Source organism: Callospermophilus lateralis, chromosome 17 (assembly GCF_048772815.1).
Source record: "Callospermophilus lateralis isolate mCalLat2 chromosome 17, mCalLat2.hap1, whole genome shotgun sequence".
Classification (NCBI taxonomy): domain Eukaryota; kingdom Metazoa; phylum Chordata; class Mammalia; order Rodentia; family Sciuridae; genus Callospermophilus; species Callospermophilus lateralis.
Window position 1 is genome coordinate 17945177 of NC_135321.1, and position 20582 is coordinate 17965758.

A 20582-nucleotide genomic window follows, 5' to 3' on the forward strand; every position below is an offset into this window, starting at 1 on the left:
GCAGCCTGAACTTAGCAGATCCACAAGCTGCACAACAAAGTGGTGTCTGAAAAGTGCTCTGCATTGCTGAACTGGCAAGTGGAAAGCTGAGGAGGGAGCCATCTTGAGGCGGCCACTATGCAGCTGTTGCTGCAGGAGCAACATTGCATCACAGCAAGCATTGCCATGTTGCCCTTGCAAGCACCTCACAGGAGGCCTGGGGTGTACCTGGAATATGAGTGAAACAAGCACACACCAGATTGTACCTATGGGGATTCAAGCCAGAAAGACAGGGGAGTGCAACTCACTTTCCCTTTGAGTCTGGTGGCTCCCATGACCCGCTGAAGAGTCAGGAAACTGAACAGAGGGGTGAATTTGTGAGCAAGTAGAATTCTTGGGAGGCTCCTGAGTTCCAGAATCCCCACAGACATTGGCATTAGCCTGGCCCTGGGGTATGTTGATTTAATCTCTCCAGAGCTAGGCTCCCTCACCAGCTCCAGCCAAAAATTTTTAAAAAAAGGTTAAGCCTGATAGATCTAAGTCCTAGCTGTTTAACTTCTCTCTTAGAACTCTGCACCAGCCCACCCTGGGAATGCATCTGTTTAAACTGTCGAGACAAAATTCTAACCGACAGGACTTCCCATTCTGTCCTACCTTATACTGGTGAGAAGAGAAGCTGAGAACCATTTCAACCAGCTTCAGTTTTAGGCCACTCAAACTAGCAGCTCAGAGAACAACACAAAAAGAGGAAGAGGAAGAGGTTAACAACCCTCAGCCCTTGCGCTCCCTCTCTCTGTACACAGCCCAAGAAGAAATGGAAAGGATGGACAGGCATAAGCAGGGACCATCCACCCTTATTGACTGTTTTGACTACCACAGGGCAATGGACAAAATTCTTTCATTATGAATCTTTTATCCGGGCTGGGATTGTGGCTCAGTGGTACAGTGCTTGCCTAGCATGTGTGAGGCACTCCCTGGGTTCGATCCTCAGCACCACATAAAAAATTAAAAAATAAATAAAGATACTGTGTCCACCTACAACTAAAAAAATTTTTAAAAAAAAGAAACTTTTATCCTTTTTTTTCCTCTTTTTCTTTTTGTGTTCTTGCTGTGTTGATTTGTTTGTAGGTATATACATATTTACTTCTTTTCCTTTCTCAGTTTTAGTATTTTTTGTGTTTTGTTCTTTACAATAGCTATTTTTCCTTGTCTTTTAAGGGTTAGGGCTTCTGGTTTATTTATTTTGACTCTGTTTCATTTTTGTTTAGTTTTTTTGTTTCTCTTGTTTTTTGTTTCTCCACTATTCTGCTAACAGCCGAGTTCTCTCATTTCCTATTTCTCTCTCCTTTACTTTGGTTTTTCTATTATCCCTCCTATAACCTATAACCACACCAGGTACATCTCTTCTGCATTATCTCTGTTCATATTTTGAACACTCTAAACTCTCTTCTACCTTCCTATCACATTTTCTTTTCTCTTAATAATTAACTTCATTTTATCATCTGTTAGAACTATTAGGTCTATGTTACTGTACCCCACCCATTCATGTCGTTGCAGTTATTAGTGCTGTGGATGACACAGTTGACATCTTCTGTGCATTTAACTACCAGATTTGGTTCGTGGCTATTTATTGTTTTTTGCTAACAACTGGTAACCCGTCCATTCCTATTTTCATGGTAATCACTGTTGGGAACGTCATAGTAGGCACCTGGTATTTATTTTAATACTGCATATTGTTTGCTTTGATTGCTGCTGTTGTTTCTTTCTCCTTTTTCTGTGCAGTGCTGGGAATCTGCACGGACACTACAAGTTCACAGGGTAAAGACTCTGCTGCTAAAATAAACCCAGCCAAAAGACTGTGCACCTTGTTCTACATACAAATTTGCCTCACTCAAATGTCAATTGTACTTTAATAGAAAGAACAGAAGAAACATAACCCCAAACTAACGATCAGGCCCCAAATAGGAACAGCCAGCAAGGGAAGGTGTCAGGTTCCACTCTTGGACATTCATTCCTACAACAAAAACAGAATTAAAACAAAGGTGGCGAACATCACATCTTCAGTGGGGTCTTAATCTACATAACTCTAGAACACTTTGGCAAGAGGAGGCTGGGCCCTAGAAAGATCCACACGTAAGAGTGGAAGAGTAATCCATCCCAATACGTGTATAAAACCCAACACAGGAAAACAAGAAAAAGCCACCGAAAGTTCATAATTCAACAGCAACTAACTCCAAAGACATTGAAGTGAATGAAATATCAGATAAAGAATTCAAAAGCATGCTTATAAAAATGATCAAAGAATTCATAATTTCTCATTCAGCTGGTTTGTTGATGGAGTATAGAAATGCAACTGATTTATGGGTGTTAATTTTTTACCTTGCTACTTTGCTGAATTAACTTATGAGTTTTAGAAGTTTTCTGGTGGAGTATTTTGGGTCTCTTAAATATAGAATCATGTCATTGGCAAACAGAGAAAGTTTGAGCTCTTCTTTTTCTATTCACATTCCCTTAATGTCTTTCTTTTGCCTAATGCTCTGGCAACAGTTTCAAGAACTATGTTGAATAGAAGTGGTGAAAGTGTAGATCTCAAAAAGCACAATCAATAATCAATAAATGGCATGGTATCAAACTAAAAGCTTCTTCACAGCAAAGGAAACAAGAGCATGAAGAGAGAGCCTACGGAATGGGAAAAAATCTTTGTCACCTGCACCTCAGATAGAACATTAATTCCCAGGATATATAAAGAAGTTAAAAAATAATAATAACCCAATCAATAAAAGCAAAAGAAGTGAACAGATACTTCTCAGAATAAGAAATAAAATGGTTGACAAATATATGAAGAAAATTCAAGACCTCTAGCAATTAAAGAAATGCAAATTAAAACTACACTGAGATTTCATCTCACTCCAGTCGGAATGGCAATTATCAAAAATACAAGTAACAACAAAATGTTGGTGAGGTTAGGGAGAAAAGGTACACTCATATATGGCTGGCAGGACTGGAAATTTTTGGTGCAACCACTCTGGAAAGCAATATGAAGATTCCTCAAAATGCTAGGAATGGAACCACAATTTGACCCAGCTATCTCACCCCTTAGTATATATCCAAAGGATTTAAAAATCAGCATTCTACAGTGTCACAACCACATCAATGTTTATAGCAGCTCAATTCATATATATACACAAAGGAATATTACTCAGCCATAAAGAAGGATGACTTTATGACATTTGCCAGTAAATGGCTGGATCTGGAGACTATCAAACTAAGTGAAATAAGCCAGTCCCAAAAAGCCAAAGGTCAAATGTTTCCATTGATATGTGGAAGCCAACCCACAATAAGAGGGGAAAGAGGACTAGATATTCAGTAGATTAAACAAAAGAGAAAGAAAGGAAGGGAAGGGGTATAGGAAAAGAAAAGAAAAGAATGAATTCAGAATAATTTTCCTATTTACATACATAAAATATACCATAGTAAATCCCACCATCATGTACATCCAAAAGAATGGGGTCCTAATTAGAATAAGATATATTCCATGCTTGTAAAGTTTATCAAAATGAATTCTACTGTCACATATAGATAAAAAGAACCAATAAAAAATGATTAAAGAATTCTAAGAGAAGACAGGAAAAAAAACTGAATGAATTAAGGAAGTCAGTAGAGGATATGAGTGAGAAATTAAATGATAAAGATTTTTTTTTCTTGGTATCAGGGATTGAACCTAGGGGAACTTAACCACTAAGTTACATACCCAGCCCTTTTTATCTCTTATTTTGAGACAGGGTCTCATTAAGTTGCTTAGGGTCTCGCTAAGTTCCTGAAATGGCTTTGAATTCATAATCCTCTTATGTCAGACTCCAAAGTCACTGGGATTATAGGCATACACCATCAAACCCAGCAATGGAGACAGAGATATTGAAAAGGAACTGAATAGAAATCTTGAAAAAGAAAAACAATATTTTTTTTTTTTAATGTTAAGTTAAAAGGCTCTCTAGTAGACCATACTGAAGACAGAATTTCAGAGTTGGCAGATGAAGTGGCCAGCCTTGAACATTCACATAGTATTAAAGCAAAGAAAATAAGTAAACATGGCTGGGCACAGTGCACACCTGTAATCTCAGCAGCCCAGGAGGCTGAGGCAGGAGGATCCCCAGTACCTCAAAAATAAGTAAATAAACAAACAAACATGATCAGAATATATAAGAACTCTGAAACATTAAGACACCAAATTTAAGAATCATTGGAATTAGAGAGGATTGTAAGATGCATGTTAATGTCAATGAATAATCTCTTCATGAAAATAATAACAGAAAATTTTCCAAACCTTCAGAATGAGAAAGACATCCAGATACAGGAGGCATTCAGAACCCCAAATAAATGAGATGAAAAAAGAACCTCTCTCTGACACATTATAATTAAAATTCCTAACATACAGAACTAAGATACAACTTAAAAGTCTCAAGAGATAAACATCAGGTCACATTTAGAGGCAAGGTAGTTAGAATTAAGTCTGATTTCTCAACACAAACTGTTAACATCCAGAAAGACTTGGAATGGTGTTTTCCAAGACCTGAAAAAAAAATAACTATCAACCAAGATTGCTACATCCAACAAAGCTATTCTTTGGAATTGATAAGGAAATAAAAACCTTTCTAAATAAGCAGAACTAAAAGAATTCAAGACTTTTAAGCTGGCATTACAGAAAATACTTAAAGAACTATTTCACACAGAACAAAATAAAACAAACCCCAGAACTCACAAATGGACAAATCTTACTTGAAGAATTGCTAATCAAATGAGAAATAGGACAAAATTAAGCATCAGAAATAAATTAAAATGGCAGGAATTAATAAACCTCTCTCCATAATAACACTGAATGTAAATGGTCTCAACTCTCCGATTATAAAACATACACTGGCAGAATAGATAAAAAACAAGACTCGACGATATGTTGTTAGCAAGAGATTCACCTTCCAGGCAGAGACAGCCTCCTGAAAGTGAAATGATGGAGACTGGGATCCCATGCAAATGGAGCTCCCAAACAAGCAGGAGTAATGCCTCATATCTGACAAAAGCACACTCCAAGCCAAAATTAATCAGAAGAGACAAAGAAGGTCACTTCATATGATAAAAAGAACAATCCAACAAGAAATTATAATGACAGTAAATATTTATGCCCCAAATATTGGTGCAACCAATCATTTAGGAGACACTACTCAAATTAAAGACTCAGTGTCTAGTATAATAATACTGTGAGATTTCAACACAACTTTTTCACCAATACGTACAGCTGATTCATACATAAACTCAGTAAAGGCTCTTCAGAAGTAAAAAATAAAAATAAATGGATTTATTGGACATCTATAGACTATTTCATCAAACAACAGCTGAATATACTTTCTTCTCAGCTGCTCATGGAACTTCTCCCAAAAGACCATATTTTAAATCACAAAGGAACTCTAAGCAAATATGAGAAAATTGATGCAATTCCTTTCATCTTATCTGATCAGAATGGAATGATATTAGAAATCAACACCAAAATACCCTAAAGAAACTATGTAAACACATGGAGATTGAACTGTACTCTTTTGAATGATGGATGGGTGATAGAAGAAATCAGGAGAATTCTTAAAATCAAGTGAGAATAGTGATGCAAACTACCAAAACCTTTGGAGTACTATAAAGGCAGTTTATAGCTATAAGTGCCTACATAAATAAATCAGAAAGATCCCAAATAACCAATGATTCATCTGAAGGCCCTTGAAAAACAAACTAATTCAAAACCAATAGAAGGAAGAAAATAATAAGACCAAAGCCAAATCAATAAAGAATTTTTAAAAATAGGATAAAAGATCAATGAAACAAAAAGTTGGTTCTTTGAAAAGATAAAAAAAGATTGATAAGCCCTTCGTCAAACTAACCAAAAGAAAAGAGCCAAATTAATAAGATAAGAGATAAAAAAGGAGAAATCACCACAGAAATCCATAGGATCATTAGGGACAATTTTGAAAACTTATAATCCAATAAACTGCAAAACTTAAAGGAAATGAATACATCTCTAGATACCTATGACCTGTCTAAATTGAATCAAGAGGTCTGAGGAAACCTAAACAGACCAATTACTCACAATGAGAAGGAAGCAGTGATAAAAGATGGATTTTCAGCTAATTCTCCCAGACCTTTAAAGAAGAACTAATGCCAATACTCCTCAAATTATTCTATGAACTAGCAAGGGATGGAATACCTACAAATTTATTCAGATAAGTACACATCAAAGAAAGAAAACTAGACTGCTATCCCTGAGGAAGTTAGATGCAAAAATCCCTAATAAAATATTAGCAAGTCATATTCAACAACATATTAAGAAGACGGTACCTCATGACCAAATTGGTTTTATCCCAGAGATGCAAGGATGTTTTGACATATGCAAATCAAAAAAATGTCAATTCATCACTTAAATAGAAGTAAGCACAAAAATCACAGTAATCTCAATGGATGCAAAGAAAGCCTTCAAACAAAATTTAGTACCCACTGAAAGTAATAATGTAAGTAGGGTTAGAAGAAACCTCAACTACATAAAGGCTATATAAAACAAACCCAACACCAACATTATAGTGAGTGGGGGAAAAAATGAAAGCATTTCCTTTAAAATTCAGAACACAACAAGAATGCCCAATTTTACCACTTCCATTCAATATAGTACTAGAAATTCTAGCCAGAGAAACTAAGCAAGAAAAGAAAATAAAATGAATAAAAATAGGAAAGAAGTTAATTTATCAATGTGAATGAATGCTCCTATAGTTAGAAGATCTAAGAAGCTCCACCAGAAGATTGCTATGGTTAATAAACAAATTGAGCAAAGTAACAAGTTACACAATCAACATACAAAAATCAATAGCTTTTCTATATACCAACAATGAATCTGCTTAGAAAGAAATCAGGAAAGCAAGTCCATTCACAAAGGCCTCAAAAAACAAAGCTCACAATAAATCTAATCAAGGAGTGAATGACCTCTTCAATGAAAATTACTGGGATACTGAAAAAAGAAAGAAATTGAAGAAGACACAAGAAGATGTAAAGACACCCCCCATGTTCATGGATAGGCAAATTTTAATATTATTAAAATGGTCATACTACCAAAAGCAACATAGAGATTCAAGGCAATCCCCATCAAAATACCAATGACATTCTTCACAGAACTAGAAAAAAAACAGTCCTAAAATTCATTTTAGGATATGAATAAAAGACCCAGAATAACCAAAACAATTTTAAGCCAATAAAACAATGCTGAAGGTATAACAATACCTGACTTCAAATTACACTGTACAGCTATATTAATAAAAATTGAATAGCATTGGCATAAAAACAGGTTATCAAAAATACAGAGTAGAAGACACAGAGACAAACCCACACTGAGACAATGATCCAACCCTTGTTAAAGGTGCCATAATCATACACTGGAGAAAAGACAGCTTTCTTAAGATGTGGTGCTGGGGAAATTGGTTATCCATATGTAGAAAAATAAAACTAGACCTTTATCTGATACCCTGCACAAAAGTCAACTCAAAATGGATCAAAATTCAACACTGTAAACGATTAGGAAAATGTAAATCAAAACTACACAGATTTCATCTCACTCCAGTGAGATGACAGTCATCAAGAATATAAACAATAATAAATGCTTGTAAGGATGCGAAGAAAAAAAACACTTTTACACAGTTGGCAGGATTGTAAATAAGTACAACCACTATTAAAATCAGCATGGTGGTTTCTCAAAAAAGTAAGAATGGAACCACCATATGACCCAGCTAGCTATATCACTCCTCAGTATTTATCCTAAAGAATTACAGTCATCACACTTTAGCATTATTTGCATGCCCATGTTCATAGCAGCACAATTTGCCATAGCCCAACTATGAAACCAGCCTAGATGTCTATCAATGGCTGAATGCCTAAAGAAAATGTGGTATATATAAAAATAGAGTTTTATTCAGCCATAAAGAAAAATGAAATTATTTTATTTGCAGGAAAATAGATGGAACTTAAGCAAACAAAACAAGCCACAGTATCAGAAAGGTCGTATGTTTTCTTTCATATGTGTAAGCTAGAGAGGAAACAGGAAAAGAAAGGTCAAGGAAGGGGAAATCTCATGAAAACTGAAAGGTATCAGAAAAGCAGAAGAAATGAACCAGGAGGAGGGAGTAAGAGAGGTAAAGAGGATATTGGCTAAATTACATGTTTATATTGTGTGCATGTACAAATACGTAACAATGAATTTCACCATTGTGTACCAATTAAAAAAATATGGAAAAAATAAAAATTATATTTTGACTTCAAAAAAGGAGACATGACCCAAAAAGGGAATCAACTTACTTTAATCACAAATGGAACAGCTTTGGCAGGAATGAATTCCATTCTTTAAAATCTGGGGCACTTGCCCAAGTAGTAAAGACATTCTGTTATAATTTGGATTCTAAGTGTCTCCCAAAGGGTTGGCCCAGGGTGATGCTACAGGGAGGTGGTGGATCCTTTAGCATGTGGGGCCCAGTAGGAGGTCTTTGGGTCATTTCAGGCATGCACTTGAAGAATATTGCGGAGACCCAGTCTCTTCCTCTCGTTTGCTTCCCGGCCATGAGGTAAGCAGTTTTGCTCCACCATACACTCCCTGCCATTACCATCTGATACCCCACCAAAGGCCTAAAAGCAATGAGCCTACCTAATTATGGACTAGAACTTCTAAAACCATAATCAAAAATAGCCTTTGATATAATAAGTTGATTATCTCAGGTATTTGCTATAGTATATCGGGAAGGTGACTAACACAAGATCTCATTTGGGTAACCAAGAATGCCTAAAACAAAAGTGGTAATTTGCTTATCCTAAACCCTTCTTCATTGGTGTCCTCTACTTCATTAGCACCCAACTCTAGCATCTTATGACGAATACTTTTACTACAATTCTAGTCTTATTCCTTCCCAGCATTTTTCACACAAAAATACATGATCAATATTTCAAACATTATTGAATTACATATTTGTTGCAAATTGTACTGACTTAGTCACAGAAATATATACTAACCTGTATGCCAGTATGTGTGCAGGCTAATTTTGTAAACTCAATGCATCTGCCATCATTCACATCCCAGAGGCACATCTCTCTATAAAACAAAACAAATAGCTAACTTTAAATTTGATTTGCTAAATGCACTGTTTCAATTTGTTATAGTGGTTTAAAATTAATTAGTGTTATTAGAAATAATAACACTAATTTATTTCAGATTATAGCTAATACTCATTATTGCTGTTGGCCAAAATTTCCAGTGCTCCCATTCACCATCGCAATTCCCCTTCCAACCTGTCCACCCCACCTCAGTCCACATCCTCTCTAGAGGAGGAATGCACTTCCTGGTTCCCTATTAGTTGATAGAGTCTTGGGAACATTTCTGGCCAGAACTACTGCAAGGCCCCTTAGAACTGTTTTTTCTCTGCCTCTGCTGTAGATAGCGGCTGTGACATCAACCTAAACTAAGGACAATGATGAAGCCAGGCACAGCCTTCACATGACAAGAAGTGACAAAAACAAGACATGGACTTTTAATTTAAATTACTGAGCACTGCCATTTGTTAAATGCAGCTTGAAATGCAGCACTACAAAAAACAAGCCAAAGTTGAAGTCAACTGAATTCCAATCCTTTGCAAATTAAATATAATATTCCAGTTTTGATTCTGAATTAATTGCAAATTTATTAAGTGCACACACACTACACATACACACACACAAAATTTATATCACAAAATAAAGAAGCAACGTTAAAAATTAGAAATGTCAATTATGCTTTTTATTTTGAAGAAATAAGAGTTAACAGAAGAAAATATTAATAAAATGCAATGATCCTGATATTACCAGGATATCCTTACAGTATAATTTTCTTACATCTCACCTGACATAATTTTTCAAAGAACACTCAATTTATAACAAGCATTCAATTGTAAATTTTCCTTTCATTGACCAAAGGTTCTACATTGTTGCCTGACATTTTCTCTTCTTGTTCCAAAAAATTACACAAGGTTCTCTTCTAATTCATAAACTATTGGGAAAGAAGGAGAATAATGTCTAATTTTCTTCAGATTCCCTAACCTGCTTCAATAGTACATGGGATCAATATACAATTTTCAAAGTACCAAAAATATTTTTTAAGTTCCTCAAACTCTGAGCCCTAATGCTATTACTATTTAAAGACCTACTTCTCCAAAAGCAAGCTATGTTCTAAGACTTAGGAACACACAGTTAATGTGTATATAACTTCATAAACATTATAAACTTCATAAACTTTATCATAGCTATATATAACTTCATAAACTTTATCATAGCTTCATCTCCCAAATATATTCCAGTCTAGCATCATTGAGGATTTTTTAAAAATTCTTGAAGTTGTCTATTGACTCAATAACAATGCCAAGGAGATCATACTTTAACTTTTATAGTATTCTGAGTTTCTCAAAATCAAGGCAAAGAAAGAATCATAAATTACAATGGAAGTATTCCAAAATAATTAACAGTATAAAATTCATATCCTTAAAACCATCATTCAAATATCTTCCTTTATGTTTAGACAATGGAAGAAGATAACTCCAAAAGAAACAAACAAATAAGCAAACAAAATTCCCTATTTACTAACACACAATACTAGTTATAAAGACATAAGTAAAAAAATATAAAATATCACATAGTAACCCATAAATTGTACAATTCTTTTGTGCAAATTAAAAAACAAGTTTTTAAAAATATGTAAAATTTTAGAAAAAAGAGAAAGCTGACCAAAACCAAAAACAGAATACTTACCCACTTGCAGATGCACTCACAATATACTGTTTGTCACTGGAAGCACAAGCTTTAGACAAACAAGTGATTGCTGCTGTGTGACCAAATAACAGTGCTCGAGGATTAACCTAGAAATGCAAAAATTTGCTGGTGTAAATATCACATTTAAAAAACCAACCTTTTGATTAGTAATCATGTTAAATATTTGATATACACATACAGATACAGATTTGAGAAAATTTGCTCAGAACACTAAAAACTAGGAGTAAACAGTGAACTCTAATCCATATAATGCTCACAATCATCCTTTCATGGTAGTTCTGAGGTCAAAGTTGGAATGACAAGAGGCTATACTACTATGTGATCAGATGGAGAGAGACAGCGAAGATTCAAACTAAGGCAGTATGCTGGGAAAGGAGGTTAAGAATCTAAATTAATATATAAAACAGGATAATCTGGCCTCACTTATTTTTAAATATCACTGATCTGAAAAAGCTTTAAGAGTCTCTGGATTCATAACCCCCAACACAGAAGGCAGGTACCCTTCTAAAAGCTACTAGTAGTATTAACTGTCAGGAAGAAGAACCTTGATGAAGCACTGGTGTAGAGACAGTGTCTAGTGGAAAGGCTGGCTTAATATTACTATTCTAAAACAGTCAGGCAATCAGCTTCCAAATTCATAATAAAAGTATTATAAAATCACTAATAGTATAAAATTCACATCTTAAAACCATAATTCAAATATCTTCCTATAAGTTTAGACAATGGAAGAAATATTCCAAAAGAAAAAACTCCCTGCTTACTATGTATTCTGCTATTAGTTATAAATACATTAGAAAAAAAGAAAATATAACATCACATGATAACCCATAAATATGTACAATTTTTATGTGTCATATAAAATTGACATAAATTTGTACCAAATGGCATAAGTTGTTCAGGTTACTTCAGAATGTATTTTTATTAAATATTTATTACATGCAAATAATATTTACAACATACATTGGATACAAAGAATAAACTGAATAGCAACATCCAACACACAGTTTAAGAAACAGAATATGACCAATATCTTTAAATTCCCTCCATTTAAATACCCTCCATGGTATCCATTTTGTAATTGTCTATCAATGGGGGCAATAAAAAGGATTTAAAAAGGCATACATGCTATAAAGGAAAAAGTAAAACTACCTTTATTCATAGACAACATAATCAGATATAAAGAAAATCCTTCTAAAAATATAGCATGGTCATAATACATAAGGTAAAAATACCAAAAAGCAACCCTATTGCTAAAAATTGAAAATAGATCATTGTACACTAAAACAAAAGCATATGGCTCTACTATCATCAGATAAAAACAAAAAGTTATATAAATGTAACTATAATCTGACCATACTTTCGTAAGTACAGTGTTAGCCAAAAAATAGAAAACATCGATGTAATATTTTCATAAATCAATGTGTCTTTAAAGAACAAAAATTTATTAAACAAAAGTTTTCTGGGGCATTAAAAAGAAAAGATTTTAAGAAACTATTCTGAACGACCACTAAATAGCAAAGAAAGGAAGAATAATCATGATAAGGAGATAACCACCCCAAAATACATCTGTGCCTAATATCAGTGCTAGATCGAAACTACTTTGGTCAAACATCCAGATACTTCCAGGAGCTGAGTGCAGTAGCCTGCACCTCGAATCCAGATATTGGGGAGGCTGGGACAAGAGGATCACTTGAGCCAGGAGTTCAGGACCAACCTGGGCCATATAGTGAAACCTTGTCTCCAGTAAACAAAACAATATGAAACAAAAGACAAAAATTCCAGAGGAAATAAGCATTATTAGAGAAAAAATATGTTAGATTATTACATTTGTACCTTTTATTTATATCCTAGCATATTCTACAAAAATTTGTTACATCATAGTTAGTAATGAAATATTTCACACTTAATCAGACCAAAGAAATATCATAAAATAATGTTTGACCAATCCATAAAGATTATTCATTCATCATCAATGATCACACAGTTCAGAAGCAAAAGTTATCAAGTTATCACTGGCAAGGCAAGAATAAAAAGATGGGATATGCCATGCCAGGTCTTAAACATAAATTATAACACTGATATTCCAGTCAGAGGCTTTGAGGCCACTCAACCATCATTCTGCACTTCTCTTTTTTTAAATTCCCTTTAGCTGTTTTTCGCTACTACCTGAGATGCTATGATTATCATTCATTAATCAATCCTTCGTATTGATTAATAACAACCTTACCCCAACCTTGTGTTAAATAGGCAAGACCCTGTATAAAGTATACTTTTACCACACCTGGTGTATTGCTTGATATCCTCTCTCATGAGTCAAGAGCAGAAAATCCAATGCAACCTCCCAAAACAATTAGGCCAAGCTTTCTAAGTGCAAGAAATGTGGTTTGTAATATTACCTTTGTATCCAAGTGCCTAGAATTTTAAATGCCAATTATTGTTAAACTAATAAGTTTGGATTTAACTGATCACTTTCTGAATATTACTTGTCAATATTAATCCTCACATGTTCTGTATACTCGCCAATGTGATCCAGTCATTTTCCCCCAATTCCTCCTTCCTGGCCTCTCCAAACACAAGAACAATCAACCCTCAGCAAAATTCTCTATAGTGTCAACGGCACTTCTGAATATAGCTTTCAAACTCCTTGCTCTAATCAAAACCTGGAATTCCCCCGAGGACAGCCTCCACTGAAACCCTCTCAACTGGTGGTGATTTTTTCCTCTATCACGTGTACTACAATGCCTGAAAGAAGACTGTCTTCTTTGCCCCTCATTCTAAGCTCCAGAACTTCTGGTTTTTCCTCCTCCAACTCTTAGCACTTTTGTATGAATGCAGGTAGGTTGGTTGCTCTTTATGTAGAAACACAAAAGATTTCTTATACCAATCAGCACCTACCTTATTATATTCATTACAAATAACAGTTACTCACCCTCATCTCTTGAAGCCTCTAACACTTGGCTCACCATTTCACTCTCCATTGCTTCTAGTATCTTACTTCTCGCTGTTTTACTATCTTCTCAGAAAAGGTTTGTAGTAGTACTCAGGCCTCACTTCTAACCTCCTTACCTCCAATGATCTTGGTAATACCCACTGTACTGCCTTCTACTCTAGAATTTTATTTGGCACCTCTCCTTCTAATCACTACCTCCTGCCATTTTAATTCCCTCCATTTCAAGTCCCAACAATTCTTGAGTCCCCCTAAAACCTCAATTCCATCTCATTCTACCACAACTGCACTATCCATTATCCTTCAACCCCACTACCCAACTTAAAAGTCCACGGTACATCATAATTACTACCCTGCATAAAACAATCAAGCCTTAACTGCAATCTCTCCCGTTAAGCTTGCTAGGAAAACTTTATCCTAGTTAAACCTGGCTCTCTCTTTGGCTGGGACTTATACCCAAGAAACTGAAGGTGGGTGGAAACACTACACCACCATCTGTTTTCATATGCAATTGATGACATCTAATTTTACAGGATCCTTGAGTGCTATCCAGCAGTCCTGCCTAATCTACTCATACTCCTAAACCTCCCAGGTAAGCAACTTATCTCTCCTTAAACCTCCAGCGGGAACTCCCCTGTCCACACTGTCAACTGAGGACCTTGTTTATTTTTCTGAAAAAAAAATTGTAGAAGCATGAAGAAATTTCCGCATTTCTACATAAAGAGCAACCAACCTACCTGCATTCATACACTTAAGGTTCCCTATCACTGTGAATGGTTTCTTGCTCTTATCAACCTGAGTGCTGTGCACTTCATTTCAACTGTCACCTCTCTCATAAAAATCATCAATCATCAATACCAAATTCAATCGCATTTCTATACCTTATCAATGAACAACAGAAAATAAAATGATTCTATTTGTAACAGATTAGAAACTAAATTCTGAGAAATAAATATCATTACAGAAGTACAAAATTTATACTCTGAAAACTACAAAATAATGTTGGAAAAAATTAATATCTAAATAAATGGAAAGATACCCGTTTACACATCATAAAACTTAATATGGCAATATTCCCCAAACTGATACATAAATTCAATATATTCCCTATCAAAAACCCAAATGATTTCTTTATAGATATTGACAAGTTGATCCTAAAATTTGTATGAAAATTCAAGTGACCCTTATATAGCCAAAACAATCGTAAAAAATAAGAGCAATATTGAAGGATTCATATATTTCAATTTCAAAATTTAATATAAAGCAATAATAATCAAGACAGTATTACATGGTATAGGAACAGACATAGAAAACAATGGAATAGAATTGAGACTCAGATAAAGATCCATGCATCTATACTCAACTTATTTTTCACAAGAGTACCAACACCATTCAATGAGAGAATAATCTCCTTAACAAAAACAAAATAAAAGGAAACTAGATAATTTAGACCTCATCAATATTAAAATACTTTGTGCTTTAAAAAACAACATCAAGGGGCTGGAGTCGTGGTTCAGTGGTACAGGCGCTTGCCTGACATATTTGAGGCCCTGAGTTTGATCCTTAGCACCCTATAAATAAATAAAAGATCCACTCATAACTAAAAAATATTTTTAAAAAAGAAAAGAAAGAAATAACATCAAGAAAGTGAAAAATAATGCACAAAATGGGAGAAGATATTTGCAAGCTAAATATCTGTTAATGGATCTGTACCAAGAACATATAGAGAATCCCTACAGTTTAGTGCTGGGGACATATCTCAGTGGTAGAGTGCTTGCCTACCATGCATGAAGTCCTGTGTTCAGTCCCTAGCAACATTGAAAACAGAAGAAAAAGAAATCCTATAAACCAATAATCAAAAAATAACCAATATTAAAACATAAGCAAAGAAAAAGCCTTAATTTTTTTTCTAAATGGGCAAAGGAATAACAATAAATACATAGTGATTTTAGAAATCCATATGTGATTTTTATAAAAAGTTATGCCATCTTCAAAACATTTACTTTAGAAGGTATGTTTTGAACTGTTTTTTATCTGTTTGTTGTTTTCTACAGTGCTGAGGACTGAACCCGGAACCTTACATATGCAAGGCAAGTGCTCTATCACTAAGCCACATCCCCTTATACTGTTTGTCAATACATCCAAAAATCTCTTTCTTTATGTATTATAATCTTTTAAAATATCCTAAATATAATAAATATTAAGTGACTTACAGTAGACATTATATTCAAAAATTGCTAAAACCCAGCAGACATCAATTATAATAATGTAAACAGATAATCTGCATACAAGTAATTTAACCATAACATATTTTGCAGAAAAGTATTACGAATTCAAGTATAATTCCAGTACTGTGTAATTTTCTAATAAGTAGCTTCTTGAATTTAGGATGTACAACAAATAATTCAATACTCACTTCTAATTCTACTGAAAGATCCCAGAGACATATTTGTCCATCATGGCATCCAGTTACAATTGTGGCCCCATCATCTGTTAAAAGCACAGCGGAGACACAATGCGTTGGTGCTTTGCGTCCCCAAAGCACAATGGGTAGAACAAGGCTGTTTCCTGCCATTGTGTTTTCAAACCTGAAAATGTTGTAAGAATAATATGATATTACAATATTAGCCTCTAAAACATGTTATATATCTTTATTACAAAGCCAAGTTGTACAATTTGAAAATAAGCATATATTCCTGGTAGTATATTCTGACCACTTAAAAATGTGTTATTTCCAAACAAATATGACTAATTGATCACATCCCAGATTCTTTAATTAAAAAAATTAGACACAAATCTTCACTGTAGACATTCACGATTTTTAAAATTTGCTAATGAAAAGTCAATGATTCAATACTCATATTTAGTACTATTTAGATGATGCACTTTTATGTATATATATATTTCATTTTAAATCTCAAAATGAGTCTTTCCAGGCTGGCAGGGTAGAAAATGAGGCATAAACATATTCACCCTAAAACCCAGAAGCAGCAAGTCAAGGAGCCCAAGTGCAAATCCTGCCCTCTAACCCCAAATCATCTGCCTCCTCAAATAATTCAAATCAAATACAAAAACAGTGCTCAGCAAGTCCACACAGATTAATTATATCCCCACCGCCAGACCAGAATTATCAAGAATTTTAGAAATGCCAGGAATTCTCCCAAGCATTGTATATATATAAATAAAAATTATTTCAATTATTCCTTCAAAAAATCATAAGATAAGTACTATGATCACTTCTTCTTCCACAGAGTCACTGAGGCAAAGTGTCATGAAGTGACAAGAGATGGAGTCCATGTCTCCAAACCAGTAGTAAATAGCAATGCCCAAGAACTCAGGACATTTTATAGTGTGCTAAACATTCAACAGAGTATGCTCAGTGAGAAAATCATTTGGACACATTTATTCCAAACCTGTTATGTCCAGAGGTCACAGACACCCTTCCATGTTAAGTCCTAAATCTTAGGGGAAAGAATTTCTTTTCAGACTCTTATCTCCGTAATATGAGAGGATTTAGATTTGAGATAATTAACCAGCATATACTAGAATATACCTCTTAAAGAAGAGTACAAACAGAAAGAATTATTCCTTCATTAACAAAATTAAAATTTAATTGGTAAAACAACATTTAAGTGTTATAAATTATGTGATTAAGAATAAAATAATAGACAAGTTCAGAGAAGTTAGAAAGACTAGAATAGACAAGGAGGGCTCCACAGAAAAGTGGACTCTGACAGATCTTATTAGGAGTCACCTACAGTCTAACAGATGGTCAAAGAAAAGATCATGAAAATGAAAATGAATCAAGTAAAAAAATATGAAGAACACTGGAATGCTTACCCAAAACAACCCATATTATATCCTTTTTTGCTATTGTTAGAAAGCATAGCTTTCATCAATTTGGTTCCCACCCATCCCCCCGAAAAAACAACTCATCATTTTTGCTCAAGTACAAGGTACACATTTAAAGAAAACATTCAAAATACACCTGGCACAGTGGCACATGCCTGTTATCCCAGTGCCTCAGGAGGCTAAGCAGAAGGATCCCAAGTTTGAAACCAGCAACTTAGTGATACTCTATATCAAAATTTTAAAAAATTAAAAGGGTTGGGGAGGCAGCTCACACGTAGAGCAACCCTGTGTTCAATCCCCAATACTGCCAAATAGTTATTATTATTATTATTATTATTATTATTATTATTATTATTCAAAGTAACCACTTCCTATTAAGAAAACCCTACTTACCCTATTTGTGTCATGACAGTTTCATAAACTACCATCACACTAATAAGCATTTCCATATTCCTATTTGATATTAGAAAACAGAACTAAGCTATGAACCAATTTTAATAAATTTGGAACAGCATGTTTTTTGGCTGTGAAGCATTTCCAACAATGACTTTCTGGAAAAGAGAATCTGGAAGGAGCTCATTTTTCCATGGTGACAACACTCAGCTTTCAATTACATCACCAAAGAAGGTTTCTCTCCTGTAAGTAAACAAGCCCAAGGCATTGAACACCTCCTGATGAGCTCTGCAAAGAACACCACTTCTCCAGGCTCCTGAGGACTGGAAGGGAGGGCATTCTGCCTGGATGAAAGAGAAAGCAAGGGATCCAGACCCAAGCTGCATATGGTACTAAATGTCTACAATATTTTTTTCTTAAACTTTAAAAACCTTATAACAAAATAAAATTGAAACTAGAAAATCCACAGAAGCAACAATGAAATATTGTGAAATAAAGGATAACAGAGTTTATGAGGACAGCACAAATGCTTCTAAGAAGGATTAAACAAGACTACCAGTGAAGCAGCAGCCCCTTAAATCTAGGTCTAAGCAACTAATTTAACCCCAAAATGGGCAAATTAGATAGGATCTAATTATTGATTAGAGCACAGATATTTAAATTCGAATTTCTCTCAATAACCAATAAGCCAAGACATTCTAAATTGGCACCATAAGAGAGTTTTTTCCTAAAGGGAAAAAAGGTCAGTGGAAATGTGGAGCATATAGTTTTTCAGATGTCAACATTCAACTAGTCTATTTATTTGTTAATAATTCATTCTCAATGTTTCCAACATTATCATCTATTGTTTGAAGAAAACTGGATATATCCCAAAAAAGTTTTATATTAAACAAGTCACAGAACAGGATTCACTGAAATTAAAAAAAAAAAAAAAAAAAAACTATTTTCATGGAAAAAGCCAAAAGCAAAAAATGAGCAAGCCAAAGTCTAAATAATATGTATGGTATTAACTTTAACAGAAACTCAAAAAAAAAAAAATCACACATGTAATAAATCTATATTTTATTATATTTTATAACTAAGACATTCAGGGAAATGCTGTATTTCAAATTTTAGCATTATCTAATAAATTTGATATATTCTAAGACTAAATGCTTCTAAAAAACAGATGAATACTATGAACATTCCATTTGCATTTGTGTTCATATCAAAATCTGGATCATGTTACACTTAGAGATGTCTACCAAAAATGTTTAAAAGATAAAGTTCCAAAGTCAAACATCAAGAGTTCTAGATCCTACTTTCTCCTTCTGCCACTAATTCTATAGTCTTTGATCACACCATCTTATTTCTAAGGCTTAGTTTTCTCATCAAGACTATAATTAATAAAAATTTTAAGTCAAAAAATCAAATCAAAAAAAAAGGATCTTAAGAGAGAAAATGTTGGTCATCTCTTGATGACTTTAATTTCAGGTATATTTTTTAGTTCTTTATAGAAATAATAAAATTGTACTTCAGTCAACAACAAAAATAATAACTAAAAAACATTAGACTGACAATCAGAAGACCTATATTCAATTTTTGGCTCTTCAATGTGATTTCAGCAAAATTCTCTCTGAAGTACTCATTTTCCCACAAGGAGGGATAATAACAGCTCCTCTCAGAAAGCTTTCATAAAGATGAAGATTTAGGGACCACAGATGAAATGCAACTAGCATAACACCTAGCACATGGCAGATGCTCAGTAAAGATTATTTTTTAAAAAAACAGATTTTGCTAGTTCACACCCTGCTTGCACATCTACTGGTTTCTTCCAGCACTATCACTTAACATTTAGTAAGGTTGGACTTTTCAACAGGTCAACATCTTTCATTCACTTTCTGCCACAACATAAAAGTACCAGCTGTATAATGCAATTCAAATTATGGAAATTTACAGTGAAAATATGGCAATTTGTTCTGCATGATTTGTTAGAAATATTACAAACTTTCATCTCAATACTAAAATAACTTTCAAATTAAGTTCTGATCTTAAAATAACAATAATTCATTTTTATTTTAGAGCAGCATTTCCCAAGTTTCCATTGTAAGCCTACATGGTGGTAGGTGTAGAATATTACAAGGAATAAAAAGTGACACAAAACCCAATGTGGCTTACACAACATGCAAACTAACAAAACTACCATCGTCTTAAGACATGAAAGCACAAAAGATGGATTCCCTAACCAAGATTTCAGGCGTCCAGGAAGGATTTCCCTAAGAAATAAATGGAATGAGATGACATCTCAGAGTAGTTTTGATTTGCATTTCTCTAATTGCTAGAGATGTTGAACATTTGTTCATATATTTGTTGATTGATTGTATATCATCTTCTGAGAAGTGTCTGTTCAGTTCGATGGCCCGTTTATTGATTGGGTTATTTGGGGTTTTTTTGGTGTTAAGATTTTTGACCCAGCTATCCTACTCCTCAGTGTATACTCAAAGGACTTAAAAACTGCATACTACAGGGGACACAGCCACATCAATGTTTATAGCAGCACAATTCACAA

At 34.2% G+C, this 20582-nt stretch overlaps 1 protein-coding gene across 2 annotated transcripts in view; it reads right to left on the reverse strand.

Moving 5' to 3' along the window:
- The window catches only part of Wdr7 (WD repeat domain 7), a 323602-nt gene that overhangs the window by 290302 nt on the left and 12718 nt on the right, over window positions 1-20582 (reverse strand). For both annotated transcript variants that reach the window (XM_076836770.2, XM_076836771.2), the window contains exons 2-4: window positions 16206-16377; window positions 10822-10928; window positions 9058-9136 (exon numbers count right to left, since the gene is read on the reverse strand). In XM_076836770.2, coding sequence (XP_076692885.1) covers window positions 9058-9136; window positions 10822-10928; window positions 16206-16364 — 345 coding nt within the window. In that variant the 5' untranslated portion in view covers window positions 16365-16377. The remainder of the gene's footprint in view (window positions 1-9057; window positions 9137-10821; window positions 10929-16205; window positions 16378-20582) is intronic.